Source organism: Schistocerca serialis, chromosome 8 (assembly GCF_023864345.2).
Source record: "Schistocerca serialis cubense isolate TAMUIC-IGC-003099 chromosome 8, iqSchSeri2.2, whole genome shotgun sequence".
Lineage (NCBI taxonomy): Eukaryota > Metazoa > Arthropoda > Insecta > Orthoptera > Acrididae > Schistocerca > Schistocerca serialis.
In genome coordinates this window covers 314,009,228-314,028,563 of record NC_064645.1, presented here as the reverse complement: position 1 = coordinate 314,028,563, position 19,336 = coordinate 314,009,228, and the positions used below count along the sequence as shown (strand labels likewise).

The 19,336-nt window shown below is 41.9% G+C and overlaps 1 protein-coding gene across 1 annotated transcript in view; it reads right to left on the bottom strand.

Annotated features, from left to right (window-relative positions):
* The window catches only part of LOC126416993 (inactive dipeptidyl peptidase 10-like), a 1,159,463-nt gene that overhangs the window by 747,236 nt on the left and 392,891 nt on the right, over positions 1-19,336 (bottom strand). Inside the window, exon 2 of the mRNA XM_050084879.1 lies at positions 14,190-14,403. Coding sequence (XP_049940836.1) covers positions 14,190-14,403 — 214 coding nt within the window. The remainder of the gene's footprint in view (positions 1-14,189; positions 14,404-19,336) is intronic.

The following is a 19,336-nucleotide window of genomic DNA, read 5'->3' as shown; positions in this document are numbered from 1 at the left end:
AGCCGCCCATGCAGCTTCAACACGATACCACAGTTCATCAAGAATAGTGACTGGCGTATTGTGACGAGCCAGTTACTCCGCCACCATTGACCAGACGTTTTCAATTGGTGAGAGATCTAGAGAACGTGCTGGCCAGGACAGCAGTCGAACATTTTCTGAATCCTGAAAGGCCCGTAAAGGAAATGTAGGGCTTCGCAGGGATCGAATGAAGGGTAGAGCCTCGGGTCGTAACACATCTGAAATGTAACGTCCACTGTTCAAAGTGCCGTCAATGCGAACAAGAGGTGACCGAGACGTGTAACCAATGGCACACCATACCACCACGCCGGTTGATACGCCAGTATGGCGATGACGAATACACGCTTCCTATGTGCGTTCACCGCGATGTAGCCAAACACGGATGCGACCATCATGATGCTGTAAACAGAACCTGGAATCATCCGAAAAAATGACATTTTGCCATTCGTGCACCCAGGTTCGTCGTTGACTACACCATCGCAGGCGCTCCTGTCTGTGATGCAGCGTCAAGGGTAACCGCAGCCATGGTCTCCGAGCTGATAGCCCATGTTGCTGCAAACGTCGTCGAACTGTTCGTGCAGATGGTTGTTGTCTTGCAAACGTCCCCATCTGTTCACCCACCGATTCCATATTCTCCTAACAGTCATTGGATCTCGACTAACGCGAGCAGCAATGTCGCGATACGATAAACCGCAATCGCGATAGGCTACAATCCGACCTTTATCAAAGTCGGAAACGTAATGGTACGCATTTCTCCTCCTTATACGAGGCATCACAACAATGTTTCATCAGGCAACGCCGGTCAACTGCTGTTTGTGTATGAGAAATCGGTTGGAAATTTCCCTCATGTCAGCACGTTGTAGGTGTAGCCACCGGCGCCAACCTTGTGTGAATGCTATGAAAAGCTAATCATTTGGATATCACAGCATATTATTCCTGTCGGTTATATTTCGAGTCTGCAACACGTTATCTTCGTGGTGTAGCAATTTTAATGGCCAGTAGTGTAGATTAGCATTTCAGTCACCTCGGTTCAGCATGTGGCCTTTTCCCTAGCAGTCACAAGGTCGACGTTGGGCCGTGATAACTTGTTCCACGCATGATGGCATCGACACGTATAAGGCACGAATGTCGTCCTCTGATATACACATCCATGTTGCATTCACCTGGTTGCAGAGCTCATCTGTGGTGGTTGGCATTGGGTCACAGCACTGCACCCGTCGCTTCACCATATCCCACACATTTTCGATTGGCGTCAGGTCTGTGATCTGGCGCGCAAGGGCAAAAGGCTGACGTACTGTGATACAAAGAAGGCATATGTTCGTGCAGCAACATCTGGTCGTGCATTGTCCTGTTGAAAAATGGCGTCTAAAGTGTTGTGCAGAAAGGGTGTAGCTGTATATCTACAAGTCGCAGTGTGACATTCATGTAGGTCACAATGCCCTGGACGGCCACCAAATGTGATTTGTTTCCAATTCAATCAACTTTACCAACAGCCGTACCAAAAATGGTTCAAATGGCTCTGAGCACTATGGGACTTAACATCTATGGTCATCAGTCCCCTAGAACTTAGAACTACTTAAACCTAACTAACCTAAGGACATCACACAACACCCAGTCATCACGAGGCACAGAACAGCCGTACACATTAAGATATTTTATTTTATTCTGAAAGCAACCAGTTTCGGCAATTCATTTTGTCATGAAACTGGATATCGTGAATTCCAGTCGTTGCGCAGCTGTTTAATACGAAAATGTACAGTCGCGCTGTCATGCTTTCATATGAAGCAGCTGCATAACGATTGGAATTCACGATATCCAGTTTTATGGCGTTATACGGTAAGTTCGTTGATTTGAAAAAAGCGTATGGGGCCTGAACATGGCAAAATGAATTTCCGAACTGGTTGCTTTCAGAATAAAATACAATATCTTAAAGTTTACGGCTGCTGGTAAAGTTTATTGAATTGAAAAGTACCTACCAGCTGATGTCCCGTCGCCGTAATGGACGAACAGGGAAACTGTGATTTGTGGTTGTACTCAACAGCACCCAACACCGTAAGGCCTTGAGGTGACGCTGTATGTCTTGTAAGAATGCAGTCACAGTGATGCTGCTCCCTCTCTCTGAGGAGAACCAAAATGAGGTCATCATTTTCAAACAAATAGGTACTGGATCCGTCCGGAAACACTACCTGATGCCATGCGTGTCCTCAGTGACGTCCTTCTATACACCATTGCTGTCTAGCATCTTTCTGCACACTCGTCAAAGGTAGGCAGAGAAGTGGACGACACCCACGTAACCCGTGCCGTAAGAAGCGTCGACGGACTGTCACCCTTCATAGCGTATGATGGGTTCCACTGTTGCGGCAGAGCCTAGGAGGACGCAGATACGTCTTGCAATGCTATTCGCATCAGGTGTCGATCTTCTTAGGGTGTGCGACCTGACCCATCTCATCGCGTTCTACGGCTTTCCGTGAACCATTCGGCACAATCTGTTGCATTGCCGAAACACTTCGTCCCACAAGAGCAGTAGTTTCAAAAATGGTTCAAATGGCTATGAGCACTATGCGATTAAACTTCTGAGGTCATCAGTCGCCTCGAACTTAGAACTAATTAAACCTAACTAACCTAAGGACATCAAACACATCCATGCCCGTGGCAGGATTCGAACCTGCGACCGTAGCGGTCACTCGGCTCCAGACTGTAGCGCCTATAACCGCACGGCCACTCCGGCCGGCAACAGTAGTTTCCCGGATAGATGCATCATATTCTCTCATGCCAATGATGCGCCCTGTTTCAAACTCACTGACTTGACAGTACGGTTCGCTCATACGTCTGCGAGGCATTCTACACGTCTGATCAAGTCACACTGGTCCATTACCTTCGGTTTAAAGCTACAACGAGAGCCCAGGCACGTTTTACCGGTGTTGCGCCACGATATCGACGTTGGCCTTTAACCCGCTTGCGGACATGGAGCAAATGCTTACCATTTCTGCAGAACATACTAAAGTGCATGTCCTGTGAATATGAAAGTCCTATCTCTAGTCATTCAAAGTGTTCTGTTTTTTCTGAACATGAGTGTGTGTTATATATTCACAGCATATTATTGACTGTATACTGAGTGTATTAGTTCATTACTGGCTTCCTTTTACTTACAAATTTTTACTTGTATCCTCTGTTCCGTTTGTATAATACTATGTATGACATTTTAATATGTGTTTGTCTGATGTTCAGTAATTTTTACTGTACAGGGCCTGAAGATAACTGTATCGAGGAGTCGAACCTGGTAGTCTAAAAGCAAGCTATTCAAGTGACGGCTGTTGGAATTCATCGACCGGCCGCAGACTCACACTCGATAACTGCAAGATCCAGTTACGTTTATGTTAGTGTGACAATATATGAGACTAATTACTTTTAAATACATTATGGGAGTAGCAGTGATCAATGAGTTACAAATATTTACTATTAAAAATAGTCTTGATCACGATTTATTTATTAAGGTGACCGGTTTCGACCACTACTGCGGTCATCTTCAGAATATTGAGTAGGAATCTCTTTCTGCTGGGGAATCACTACTACTCCAGCAGAAAGAGGTTCCTACTCTTTTTAATAGTAAATATATATGAGACTGCCTATATACCATCAGACTTCCTAAGAAACATCATCCACGCAATTATGGAGATAGCAAGAGCGGAAAAGTGCGAGAATTATCGCACGATCAGCTTAATAGCTCATGTATCCAAGTTGCTGAGAGAATAACATTTGTCGGCCTGAAGAAACCGTTTAACAGTATAAAATGGGGAAGATATTTGAAATTCTGAGAAAATTAGGGGTAAGGTATAGGGAACGATGGTTAACATACAATATGTACAAGAACCAAGAGGGAAAATAAAACTAGAAGACCAAGAACGAAGTGCTCGGATTGGAAAGGGTCTTGGTCAGGGATGTAGCCTTTCTCCACTACTGTTCCACTTACACATCGAAGTAGCAAAATTCAGAATGAAAGTATATCAATCATAAGATTCGCTAATGACACTGTTATCCTCAGTGGAAGTGAAGAAGAATTATAGGATTTGTTGAATGGAATGAACAGTCTAATGGGCAAAGAGTATGTACTGCCAGGAGATCGAAGAAAAGCGAAAGTAATGAGAAGTAGCAGAAATGAGAACAGCGAGAAAATTAACATCAGAACTGGGGATCACGAAGTACATGAAGTTAAGGAATTATGCAAGCTAGAAAGCAAAGTAACCCATGATGGATATAAGAAACAGACTAGAACTGGCGTAAAGGGCATTCCTACCCAAGAGTAATCTACTGCTATCAAACATAAGCTTTAATTTGAGGAAGATATTTTTGAGAATGTTCGCTTTGAGCACAGCAATGTACGGTAGTGAAACATGTACTGTGGGAAAGCCGGAACAAAGGAGAATCGAAGCATTTGAGACGTAGTGCTAGAAAAGAATATTGAAAATCAGGTGGACTGATAAGGTAAGGGGTGAGAAGGTACTCCGCAGAATCGGAGAGGATTGGAATACATGAAAATATGGAAAATGCCGAAATGTAGAAGAGGTCGGGTGACAGGACATGTGTCCAGACTTCAGTGAATAACTTCCATGGTACTAGAGGGAGCTGTAGAGGGTAGAAACTGTAGAGGAAGACAGATTGGAATACATCCAGCAAGTAATTGATAATGTATGTTGCAACTGGTACAGGAGAGGATTCTGTAGCTCCACGCATCGAACCATCAGATAGCCTGATATCACAATATTCGCAAGCTCTTAAATCAGAATTAAATAGCACTGCTGACAAGAGGTGTATGTACAGTTACTTGTCACTAGAGGGTGGCTTTCACAAAAGCTGCTGCAAGAAATGAACAAGGAAGCTCTGAATGTAAATAAACAGCAGTCAATCTAAAATACAGGTAGTGTTCACTTCTTGTCAGAAACTCGTTTAGAAAAAGCGGACTCAACTGAACCAAACACTGCGTACTTACACAAACTGCGGCCGCAGTCACGGTTGGTCGCTCCTCCCACCTGTGTGGCAGACCTTAGGCTAACTAATAAACGACCAGTCGTAACGGTCGCAAATTAAAAGTGGAACAGGCGACTGTAGAGCTAATGGCGTGGTGAAGCTTCACTACAAATTCGCTGTTAACAAAAGCTACGACAATAGCTGTAAATGTACATGAGCGCTAGCCAGTCAGGCCAAAACACGGACAATCTGCACTCGTTCTCAGAAGCTCGTTTAAAATAGGAGTGGTCGAGAACATTCCAGAATTTTCCAGATCTTGGAGAATGTTGTAGAAAGTTTCATTATCCTGTCGTGCTAGTGGTACCTCGCAGCTCGAATCACAGTAAAAATCAAAAATGTTTTATTTACAACAGTTAGTTACACCTTCCAGCTACTTCTCTAAGCTGTCGCCGCTCCTGCGTGGACGTTTGTCGTTGGGTGGTAACTAGCTTGCAACACCCTCGTCATATAAGACAGTCGTCTGTGCTTTTCCCGAATTTTCTACGTTGGGTTGCAGCTCGTTGTCGGTGCCGAAATGTTGCCTTCATAATTAGCGGTTCATATTAGGAAAGAGATGAAAATCGGAGGGAACTAAGTCCGGGCTGGATGGTCGGTGATCAGACACTTCCCAGCGAAATCGCTACAGGAGCGTCATCATTGCCGCTGTAACGTGCGGCTGAAGACCGCCACGAAGAAGCAAATGTACGACAGAAACGTTATGTGGACTGCGTGAAATCAGGCGAAATCTCCCAGCGGGCTCTCATACTTGGCGGCTGACACTACATTATAGGCGTCTTTACGTACACAAAGTGCGCTCATAAGTGGAAAGAGCGACGTGACGCGATCGACGGGTATACCAGAAACTCTGCCCTATACATCTGCGCAAAGCTTGCTGTGGTTCACATTTTGCGGTCGACCCTTAGTAAACAAATTGCCCTCGTACTTTTAGAAATCGATTCGTAGAATCCAAGAGAAAGTGAAAGGGACAGAAAATGAATCCAATTTAAGTGCAATTGGAACGCTAGAGATAGCAAACAGTGTATTAAGTGGAGTTTCAACGTTTTAATTTTTACGATGTTCACAATGTTCTCGAGTAATGTAGAATGTCCTCAGAAAACAAATGAAAGAAACGACTGCAACCACTCTCTCATTTTCGTCAATTTAGGGAAATATTTTAGTAACTCTTTCTTTCATAATAACTTTTAATTAGCATTATTTGAAATATTTAAGTAAAAATTTCAATTAGAAGGAAGTAAAATGACTAGCAATATAAAGTTATAAAAAACAAAGCTGTAATATCGCATTTTGTTTATATATGCACATACCCATCATTGTTAGCTCAATACTATTCCCATTACTATACTTATTATTATTTCGGTTGCTGCTCTGATTCCCGTCCTGTTATTACTGTGGTTGTGATTGCTAGTATTACGTGTTGTGTAGAGTGAAGTACTGAAAATATAAAAAGTTATTTAAAAAGTGTACCGATCATTTTACTGAAGTATTACCTGCTCCAAGTCGGCGTAATTTTCATCTCCAGAGATGTAGTTCCAGGGACTTGAATTTATTTAAAGAGAAAGAAAGATTCTTTACTGATTAGAATTCAAAATTTGCGATATTTGACGTTAAACAGAATTATCAAGTGAAAAGTAAAAGGTGAAATTAACTGCATTTTAGTGTGAATATTAACAAAAATTAACAGTATTGATATCTAATTTCAAGTGTTAGTATAATATTTCAATAAAGCAGACTGTCATAATCACTGGTTGGACGTGAACTTTGAGGTAGCTGGAACATCTTGATGACTTGTTGATGAATATTTATTGGACTGTCTAAAGAACAAGAGAGAAGAAAGACAGAAAACTTTGCAAACCTGTAATTAAAAATAATGATGGTTAATAATTACGTCCACGCAGCCCGTTCTGCAGCGTGTGTAATGCAAAGTTCATTAGTATTGCATGCAGTGACTATGAACTATTTAAATTAAATTTAAACCAGCTGTCTCCTCTTGAAGCGAGATGTTGGTTCATAATCTGTTTTCTTCTAAGTGACCAGAGTATGATAACTGAATTGAAGTTTCGACGTCGTGTTACTCAAACAAAATAAGATCTGGCATATTCTGGTAACACCAAGAACGATTTACATACAGATCTGCACACATGACGACGCCACAGCCCAAGAGAACCACATACTAAAATATCTACAGTCAAGACAAGACCACGACAACACAACACCGGCTTCATGACCAAGCGAAGCGGGTTTTTCAGCTAGTTTTAGAAATAAAATTTAGTTTTGCTTTACGCTGAAATACTATGCGTCAATAAAACATTAAGTTTAAGAAGATATGAGTCAGTGGTACGGGCCCCTGGCAACCTACCAATAATGTTCCTATGACATTCTCTGGCAAAATGGTTCAAATGGCTCTGAGCGCTATGGGACTTAACATCTGTGGTCATCAGTCCCCTAGAACTTAGAACTACCTAAATCTAACTAACCTAAGGACATCACACACATCCATGCCCGAGGCAGGATTCGAACCTGCGACCGTAGCAGTCGCGCGGTTCCGGACTGAGCGCCTAGAACCGCTAGACCACCGCGGCCGGCGACATTCTCTCTAGAGATAGATAGCGAAAAGGAGCTTAGAAACACGGCAAGCTTCTGAACGGACGAGGCGAGTGCACTGGCAGTGCGTCACGTACGCCAGCTCGCAGAAGGAACGCCGCTCGGCTAACTGTCCGTAACGCCATCAGGCTGTGCTGTGGTGTTCTGGGCTGGCATAATCACCAGCCCAGCAACAGGTGGCAGGGCCTGACGCAGCCCGCACGGCACGGCCGTTTGCCGGGATTCAATGCGCGCGCGGATCCAGGCGCAAAAGCCGGCAGCTGACGTACCGAGACGGCGCGGCACTACTTGGTTTGGTGGGCGGCTTAGCGTCACCGTGTACAGAAACGCAATTCTGGATGGCAGTGCGGCCGAGCGGCTCTTGTAACTTCTCTGGTGGGCAATACTTTCGAATGCTGACATCATCATTAGCGTCTCCAACAGCTTCCAGCCCCAGGCTGGGCCTGTTTGGAATATACGCCTCGCCATCTAGTCCTGTTTTCCCACAATCTTTCTGAGTTTACTTTGGTTCCTTCCTCGCCTCCTTTTCAACACACTCTTCCAGCCATCTATCATCTGGTCTTCTTCTTCGTCGTTTCCTTCGCAAATCAATTTCATTTTCTTCTAAGGAATCCTCTTGTTTTCCACTATCTTTTGATGCCCATATTATCTTCGCCTTAATGTTTCCATTGTTATCTGCAAGTGTTCCTCTTTCAGTATTTCCCTGAACCTTCTATTCCTCATCCTACATATCCTTGTTACTCCTACTGTACTCTGAGGACCTTCATTTCAAATGCCTGCAATCTACATACATCCCTTTTCTTCATCACCCATATTTCAGATGTATAGATCAGTACTGGTATCTAATAACTTCTATATATTCTTTGCTTCTTTGGTCCAAACCAGGCTCATAACACTTCGCAGGAATGGTTCCGCCTGCTGGCCAAGGCCACTGATCTCTTTACGATTTCTTCCATTTTCCTCTATCACGCTTCCAAGTACTTGACACCCTCATCAATTGTTCACCTCCAGTCCTTATTCCACTAGATGGTCTATCTTTCTTTCTAGTTGTAATGTGGACCCAACATTTGTTTACATTAAATTTTATTCCATATTGTCTTACAATTTCTTCCTAAACATCCAGTTGTTTCCCGAATCTTCCCCTCCTTGCTTCCCCAGATCAACCAGTCATCCGCAGACACCATTGCTTTCATCTTGTCGTATCCAGCCTCTCATCCAAGACTAGAATAAAGAGGAGAGATGAAAATGCACTTCCTTGTTTCACACCATTTGCTTGCTGAAATCAACCCATCCTTTCATTCTCACTTTCATACAGCTCATACTTCCACAGTATATATCCTCCACTCGGCATCTTGTCTCGTTTTTCACTCCCTTCTTTTCCAGTGCCTCATATACCTTTCTTCTAGAGAAACTGTCAAATGCGTTTTCTATATCTAGAAAGGCCATTACAACGTCCTCCCCACATTCATAGTGATGCTCCTGGGGCTGCTTCACTACAGGTATGAGGACAGAAGTTGAACTTCCAGGTCTGAAGCCAAGCCATTTCTCTTTCAATTTGTTCTCTACCCGAGTTCGGATCCTGCCCTCCAGGATCTTTTCCTATACTTTGGCACAGTGTGGTATCAGAGTGACTCACTTGTAGTTTCTATAATCCTTCCTACCCAGTTTCTTGAGCATAGGGACAATTAGTGTCCCCTTCCAATCTTCTACAGTCTTCTTCTCATTCCACACAACACTCGTCACACGATATAACCACTGTTTCCCAACCACCTCTGCCGCTTTCACCATTTCGACACTTACCTCGTCCATCCTGGTGCCTTTCCGCCTTACATCTTGTCCAATGCCATTTCCATTTCTTTTCATGTCAGGTCCGTTTCGCCCCAGAGTTTACTTCTACCTCCTTTAGTCTATTTCCTGTATCTCCAAGTCCGTTTGGATTTAGCAAGTGCTCAAAGTACCCTTCCACAGTATCTTCTCTTCTATTAACCTACCGAACCTGGTGGCGCCGTGGTTAGCACACTGGACTCGCATTCGGGTGGACGACGGTTAAAAACCGTGTCCGGTCATCCTGATTTAGGTTTCCGTGATTTCCCAAATCGCTTCAGGCAAAGTGCCGGGATGAATCCTTTGACAGGGCACGGCCGATTTCCTTCCCCATCCTTCCCTAATCCGATGGGACCGATGACCTCATTAATTTGACCCCTCCCCCAAATCAACCAACCCTATTGTCCTCTTTCACGTTCCTGTCCACGAGTGTTGCATTCTTTCTTATATTTCTCCTCTTACAGTTAACCATTCCATAGACCAGGTCTTGACGCTTTCCTGCTGAGATGCTGTCGTCTTAAAAATCGGGTTTTCTGTCGGTAATCGACGTCGTACTTGCACGTCTCAGGAAGCACCTGCTGAAGATTGCGAGTTACGCGATCGAAATATCGAGCCAATACGATGTCAGTTGGCGGCAAAAAACTTGATTTTCCAAGATGTCATTCCAAACATTTCTTTCTTACTTCTCTGCTATCATCCTCTAACATTTTTTCAGCCACTTTCTTTTCTCCCAAGCCAGTCTTATTTGCCTCCTGCTTATTTTTATTTCATTCAGAACTGAACTTTTACAAAACTTACAAATTCGCACGCGTGGTCACACTTTAACTTACTTGTATGAATAAATGATTTTGGGTTTCTAGTCGTCATTAGAACTTGAAAAAGCGTCAACGCAATTGACACGCAGTCGTAAATGCTTTAATGGGTGTGATAAAATCGTAGTCTCCGAATAAATTTCGAAGTATTTCTTGCAGCTGCGGTTCGTCTTCCAGACATGCACGTAAGCATACGATATACGTTGACTGAGATGAGATGTGAAATGTTTGTAATTTTAAAAATACTAACGAGGCAGTGTTTTCAAACTTATGACAATTACAACACCTGCACTGACACGCACGATACAGGGAATGAAGTTTAAATACCACAGGTGCATAGACTTGAATGCTACGATGAGCCATAGATGAATTGTTTGTAGTTTGCAAAGCTCTAAAACTGACATTGTGCAATCGTACATCTAATTAAGGAAAATAACATCTTCAGGTGACACTAAATCATCCAAACAAGTTTTCTATTGTCACTACGTATTCATCTGTATATAAAGGGTGTTTGAAAACGCTATGAAAAGCTTATCAGGGTGCTGCCGGATACACTGAGCTAAGATATAACTGTCCAGAAAAGAACTCGGTACGTTGCGCCGATTCCGAGTTAATTAGCTTTGAAGTTAGCCAATCAGGCCGTTGCACGCACAAATTCAAGCGACCCGTCAGATACAATGTCAGTTGTTGGCATAGCGTACATAACTGCGCACTAGATTGTTTAGCCTTTGGCTGAAGTTCGATCCCTCTATCTTTCTATGTCAAATTTTTGCATCGCTCTCTTGTTCGGTTTTAGGAAACCAAACAAAGATGATGTTTGGCGACTACGTCTCTGGGGACAGAGACTGTTTGCGGTCAATGCCAATGAACTCAGAGACGCAGAAATGTATCGAGTTTTTTTATTAATAGTTATTTCTCAGCACAAGCTACCCTGCAACACCCCTAAAAGCTTTTCAGACTGATTCACCGATTCATAAATAACCAGCCAAAACTACTAAGAATGGAAATGAAAAATTTGGAGTAAGTGTTGACCTTATAACGTAGAAATCCTACTAGGGTGAAATAGAGGATGAAATTTTTTTTGAAAATATATCGCTATTAAGGCAGTCTTGAAGCTAGATCTACTGAATTTGGTATTTGGTTTCTCGGCCAGCAATTAAAAAAGTGTATGTTTCAGAATTTTCAGAAATTAAACCCCTACAGGGCTGAAATAATGGGTGAAATTTTTTTTTTCAAGATAAACCATTACACTGGAGAAAAGCAGTTTGATTGTGTTAGATCTGTGACTTGCTCTTGACTAACTTTTGGTGTCTGAATCAAAAAAGAAAAAAAAACTGCAGATATTTTTCTTTCAAGTCACTTTTTTTAACGTACAGAATACCCTCTCTTTGTTTCAAAAGTCATACAGTATGTAAATACAAAGGAAAATAAATGCCAAATATTCTGTAGATGAGGGACAATTTAATTCATACAAACGCTGTAATAATTACTGAGAGCTAAACTGTTTTCATACAAATAGTAACGTTTCTTTACCAAACGGCAAAAAAAAGGTAAAATTTTTGCTTATATCTTCTTCCGGAGTATTTAATCAGTGGTCACTCTCGTCTGATTCTCCAACAGTAGTCAGCCATCATATTTGCATCACATCTACCTTCTTACAGTGCCTCCATCACCTTGGAACCTTTATGGAATCACACATGCTGCTTATCACTGACTGCACGAAGATTTTCCGGGAAGTGAGAAAGATGGCTATGTAGAAAACGCAATTTTTTGCTCATATTTCAATCAAGGAGGAAACAGACCGTTTTAAGATCAGCACAGATGATCCATTGATGCATGCTCTATTGCAAGGAATCAATGACTCATTTTATGTCTTCAGATTATTCAAGCAAACGAACTGAATGGCCTAATGGGACTGCACTTATCGACTAATAATCGCTATTCATTTGCGATATAAGCTGAAATATCAAATAGTCCATTAAACAACATACATTATAGCAATATAAAAATCCGTTATCACTTCGAAAGTACTACAGGAACGCACTTTCTCTTGATCAAAAATAGGATACCTCAGCTCACTTTTCAAGCAGGTTTTCCACTCTCAGTTCTGATGCTAACAGTTCTGAAGCTTTCCTGGATAGTCTCAAATTTCGTGCCAAGTCATTCCACTCCTGAGCTCGAATCTCTTGCGAATGAAATCATTCTCATTGGGAAAATTTTTTCGCTGAGGTAACTTCGACTTTCACAAGACTACCGTTTCTATGCATCCAAAGAGGATAATTCTTTGAAAACTGGCACTGGAAATTCAGATGAATGAGCCACTGGACGTATTAGTGAATGGTGAGCTATGGAAGTCTATTTTTAATTTGTTGCTGTTGTTGAATCTGTTGCAGGACAAACGTTTCTACATAACCATCACCACAGGAGGTCTAAAAACAGGATTAACTACAACCTCAGACTCCAGCTGCAGACTCGATTTATGGTCACAAATGCATCTTTGGCCTTAATTAGCATGAAATACATATGTTTTTGGATAGGGTCCCCCTTCAGCAAAACAGAATTTTGTTTTTTAACCCAAACATGTTTCACTGCAGTTGCAGCATCTTCAGTAGGCTTTTATTTTATACCTGTTAAAGAAAAAGAATATTCTTTACTGTTTGTACACATGCAACTATTAGTTTTTAAATCACAATTACAGATATTTAAAAAAAAAAACAAATTATGAATTCATACCATTTTGCCACGTGGTTGGTTTTTGTGATGTATTTTGTTTCTACAGTGACTGTTTTGTTTCACAGTTTGTCATCTGCAACCACTTACACCTTAAAGTAGATAAATTGTTTAAGCCAAAAGCGGTTGCAGCTGACAAACTTTGAAACAAAACAGTCACTGTAGAAACACAATACATCAGAAAAACCACACCATGTGGTAAAAAGATATGAATTCATAATTTCATGTGGGTTTCTTTTCAAATATCTGTAATTAGGATTTAAAAATTAATAGCTCCATGTATAAAAACAGTATGTAATATTCTTTATCTTTAACAGCCATAAAATAAAAGCCCACTGAAGATGCTGCAACTGCAGTGAAACATGTTTGGATTAAAAAACAAATTTGTGTTTTACTAAAGGCGGACCCTGTCCAAAAACATATGTGTCAAAGCAAACATGGAAAAAAGAGCTTGAACCCAAAAATGATTGTGATGTCACCGCCGACTTTGCTAGCGATGGTTCACTGTCTACATACGCTCTCATTTGCAGAGACGACAGTTTAGCGCAGCCTTCAGCTACGTCATTTGCTACGACCTAGCAAGGCGCCATTTTCAGTTACTATAATCTGAACAGATAATATTGTGAATCATGTACCGTCAAGAGCGACGTTCATCATTAATGGATTAAAGTTAAGTATCAAACTAATTACGTCCGCTTTCCGAATTCTAATTCTTTGTCATGTTCGAGACCTCACGTCAGTATAGTCCTTCCCTCCTCACGCCAGCCTGCGTGAGCTAAAACGCGTGCATTTCGGCCTCCCCTAGTAAGACAGTGTTTGCTCTTCTGCCAACACAACAATGATTATTAGCATGAAATGTTTAGAATGTGTTGCAATCAGTGAACGAAGTCGAAGAAGGCTGTTTAACAGTCGGGAAGACAAATCGACTTTGTCAGAACTGCAGATAAAAAGAAACGCATCTTTAATTTTTCAGGGGGCCTGATGTATGTTCATAAAATTATTTTCTGTAATTAGTACGCAAATGCGAGTGAAGCAGCGGGCGCTAAGCTAGTTACTCCATAAGGTATGAACACGATTATGTAGCGGATCAGTCAGAATACATCAAGCCGTACTGAGGCCGCGAGCTGGCCCGCCCGGTGGACAGATGTAGTGTGCTGTGCGGGGCCGGCGGGTACTCACCGGAGACCCAGGTGCCGTTGAAGGGGGGCGGCCGGAAGCGCGGACTCAGCACGTCGTCCAGCGTGAACTTCGTGCCCTTCACCCTGGGCCCTTCGTCGGGCGGCGACAGCAGCACGATCGAGAACACGATCAGGCCGAGCACGGCCACGATCACGAGCAGCGCGATCAGGATGCCGCGCCAGTTGCGCTGGTTGGGCCCGGTCGCCACCAGCTCCTGCAACAGACGCAGAGGTGCGCGATTCTCTCAGCTGCTCAAGTTCATTCAGATTTCTCAGTGACTAAAGAAGTCCCAGTTGCAGGTTGCCCATTCATCGTTTTCAATGATCAGATGAATGTCAGTCTGACTGGGACACTAGGAGCACTGTAAGCATCAGGAACAGGCTCAAACTGCGCTACGTTGACCTTAGTCGAGGTACGGCGCACCTGTTACCAGGTCACGGTCCATATCCCAAACATCTGCATCGAGTGGGACGTAGTAACACACCAGTCGGTGAATGTGGAGGGAAAGGTTCGGCTGATCATGTCGTTCCCGATCTACAAACAATTGTAAGTGACCGAAATTTGTGGACTAAAGTGAATATGATAGCACATCGGATATCTAAAAGGCAACAGCTTAACTTTCAGTCTATAAGAGCAAGTGGGCGCTTTGCATATCAAAACAATGTCAACAGGTTATAAATTGGTTCAAATGGCTCTGAGCACTATGGGACTCACCTGCTGAGGTCATTAGTCCCCTAGAACTTAGAATTAGTTAAACCTAACTAACCTAAGGACATCACAAACATCCATGTCCGAGGCAGGATTCGAACCTGCGACCGTAGCGATCTTGCGGTTCCAGACTGCAGCGCCTTTAACCGCACGGCCACTTCGGCCGGCTCAACAGGTTACAATAAGTGTTTCCTCAATTTTATATATATATATATATATATATATATATATATATATATATATATATATATATATATATATATAGGGTGGTCCATTGATCGTGACCGGGACAAATATCTCACGAAATAAGCGTCAAACGAAAAAACTACAAAGAACGAAACTTGTCTAGCTTGTAGGGAGAATCCAGATGGCGCTATGGTTGGCCCGCAAGATGGTCCTGCCATAGGTCAAACGGATATCAACTGCGTTTTTTTTTAAAGTAGGAACCCTATTTTTTATTACATATTCGTGTAGTACGTAAAGAAATAGGAATGTTTTAGTTGGAGCACTTTTTTCGCTTTGTAATAGATGGGGCTGTAATAGTCACAAACGTGTAAGTACGTGGTATCACGTAACATTCCGTCAGTGCGGACGGTATTTGCTTCGTGATACATTACCCGTTTAAAATGGACCGTTATATATATAAGAAAAAGACAAAAATTAAATAAAAAAAGAGCAAGAATGCTATGGCCACCTATACAGGGACGCGCAACTCGAGGACTGCCGAGGAAGGCACATAATGGTGTGGGTGATGTAGATGTAGAATAGTGTAGCAACAGTAGGTTTAGAAGTGGGTATAGTTGTAATTAGTCGGTAAACCTCGAGTTGTTCCGAAGATGCCAGTAACATGTCTAGTAATGTAAGACGGAAGCTATTCACTTGGAACTTGAGTTAATTCCATGTTAGTTTTTTATTTAATTCTTAGTTTTCAAATGTTCTGTTTTATTTATGCATTAATATTACCAGTGCTTTCTGTTAACATGATTTACTACTACAAATAAAATATAAAACTTGGTTTGTCACCATGATTAACCAATATGTATGATCTGCTTAGAGTTACCAGATAACAGGTCAAAAATTCGTAGCAATAAACTGAATTGAAGTGAACTGAACAATTCCATAAGCAACAAAAAATCCCTTTCTTCCCGTCTATCATCACAAAACTGTTAGACCCTTAGACTATCACCTTCCCTTAGGCATGATCATCTTCAGATCTGCAACAAAACATGGGAAAAAAATACTAGTGGACTGTCGACATCTTAAAAGCAGGTCATAATGAGAAGTATTACTCACATAGACGTGAAAAACATGGACTTAAAATATGACGAGGCAAACCTCTTTTAAAACATGTCCTAATATAGTGAAGATACAGTGTCATCGTCAAAAGATACCCACAAAGTTATAATAGCATCGTCGCACATATTTAAAATGTGCTATACACTGGGCCTTAACGTCGGCGGTGTCATCTTGTTAATCGCGCTACTGTCCATAGCAAACTGCTGTACAGTAGCCACAAAGTGTTTGTGTCTGAAGTTTGTTACATGTCGCTACTGTAGGTGTACACATATTCGTAAATTATATGATTTTACGAATTGGTGCGAGGAATACAATCGGTAAAGTCTATAGTACCTTACCAAGTTTATAAGTTGTTTCATTGATAAAATGAAATAATTAAAACTACAACGAAAAATTAAATTGTTAAAAAGGAACTAGTTAAGTTACAAAGTGTAATTCTGACATTCTCTTGTGGCGTTTCTAGTTAAAAATATAATGACATACATAATAACAAGCTTACAGAAGTAACAGAAGAATATTTAATAGTGATGAAATAGATAGGGAAAGAAGCCAAATGGATGAAACCACAGTTGTAGTAAGTAATCAGAGTCTTCTGTGGCCGCCAGAATGCTTCGCTGTTAGCTCTGTAATATTCTTCCTTTGTATGCCATTATATTTTTATCCAGATTGCCCCAAGAGGGTCTCAGTAATTGTCGCTCAAGGAAGGATTCGAACCTCCGACAGGGGAAGCCTCACCAACCGTGGCAAGGCGCCTCAGACGGCTCGGCTACCACGCGCTGGGACTTCTTTCGATTAAGGAGTTTCATTGCTCTGTCAAAATCTTCTAACAGTATCATGTCTCCCATCTCATCTTCTTTTACGTCCTCTTCCATTTCTATAGTACTTCCCTCAAGTTCATCTCACTTCTATAGACCCTCTATACACTCTTTCTACCTTTCCACCTTTCTGGGTAGCAGACATATATGTATACCAGCAATAAATAAGAATTTTAAATATTTTAGATTATTCAAGTAAAATAGGTGGAATATTGTGGATTGGTAAAAGCATGTACGACACCAGCTAGCACTGCCCGCGAATGCGATACGGGGATTTCCCGACTGCTGGCTCGCCGCCTATGGCTGATGGAGCACCTTCACAGCGCTGTCGATAAAACATCCTTTTGAAGGCCGTACTGGCAGCCACTAGCGCCGAGCGGACCTACTCGTGGCGCGTCCGTCAAAGAGACGGATCCTGCGATGGGCTTTCAGCTAATTACGGCCGCCGTGTGTGATATCGACATGTGTCACCGCTCCCGTCTTTGATCCGGACGCTCCACAGGTGACGGAGGAAGGGGGCAGCCGACAATCGAGCAATGCTAATGCACTTCTCAGTTTTCTGCAGTCCTCACTGAGGGGAAGTACCAATAGATCTATAGTTTTATGATTGAGAGGGCACAGCCAGCACACATCACATGTGTCTGCCACTTTGGTATACACACGTCACACAAAAAAATTGTCACATCCAGGAGACATCACGATACTCCACAGTATTAGAACAATATTTAATTACTACGAAATACTACGGGGCTATGGGAAAACGACATTTTGTCAATTGAGTAAGTGACTGATTATTTTGTAAAAATTTTTTTGTTTATTTATAGACGCAATCACATTCTTATGACACAGTCATAACCAGTTTCGGCCATAACAATACAAAAGTAAATTTATATTACAACCTAAAAATAAGTGCAATATTTAACCAACCTTATTAGTAATTTAACTGAGTTTATGCGAAATACATATAGTCCATATCTAAAGGCGGCATACTTTGAACACAGGTTCATGCGTTGTCAAACTAGCTATAAAATGTAAAACACCAGTCTTATATAGATATAAATTTTTTTTAGATTTTGTTCCCACTCTTTGCACTAGATGCACGCGTCCTCTATAAGATAGTCTTTATTTTTCAAAAGCCTAAATTATGACAAATTTACTATTAATATTTAGTCAAATGTATACAAAATTTAAAATTGCAGAAAACATCGTTAAATGAGTGAAATAACATTTCAGAACAAGTAGAAACATTGCTATAGATGAAAATAGCAGTAGCACTTGTAGAGCGTACCAGGTGATCAAAAAGTCAGTGTAAATTTGAAAACTGAATAAATCACGGAATAATGTAGATAGATAGGTACAAATTGTCGCACATGCTTGGAATGACATGAGGTTTTATTAGAACAAAAAAATACAAAAGTTTAAAAAATGTCCAACAGATGGCGCTTCATCTGATCAGAATAGCAATAATTAGCATAACAAAGTAAGACAAAGCAAAGATGATGTTCTTTACAGGAAATGCTCTATGTCCACCATCATTCCTCAACAATATCTGTAGTCGAGGAATAATGTTGTGAACAGCAGTGTAAAGCATGTCCGGAGTTATGGTGAGGCACTGGAGTCGGAGGTTGTTTTTCAGCATCCCTAGAGATGTCGGTCGATCACGATACACTTGTGACTTCAGGTAACCCCAAAGCCAATAATATCACGGGCTGAGGTCTGGGGACCTGGGAAGCCAAGCATGACGAAAGTGGCGGCTGAGCACACGATCATCACCAAACGTCTAGTAATATGGGGTGGAGCGCCATCCTGCATAAAAATCGTACGTTACAGCAGGAGTTTATCAGCCAGGCTGGGGATGATGCGATTCCGTAACATATCGGCATACCTCTCACCCGGCACGGTAGCAGTTTTGCTGTCCAGCGCCATCTGTCGGACATTTTGGGAATATTTTTTTTTCTTTTTTGTTCTGATAAAACCCCATGTCATTCCAATCGCGTGTGTCAATTTTTACCTCTATATCTACATTGCATGTTTATACCGTTGTCCATTAATACGACAAGGACGACACGAGCAGGACGATGAGAGTAGTGCTCTGCTGCAGGTGGCTGGCACGCTACTCCGCCTTAAAGGTTGTTGACATCTGCTGCGGTCCGCACTAGAGTAGTACTAGGTACTAGGGACAGAAAGTTGGCTCAAACCAGACGTATACAATAATGAAATCCTAAACTCAGATTGGAATGTATACCGCAGAGACAGGCTGGACAGTGAAGGGGGAGGCGTGTTTATAGCGATAAGAAGTGCAATAGTATCGAAGGAAATTGACGGAGA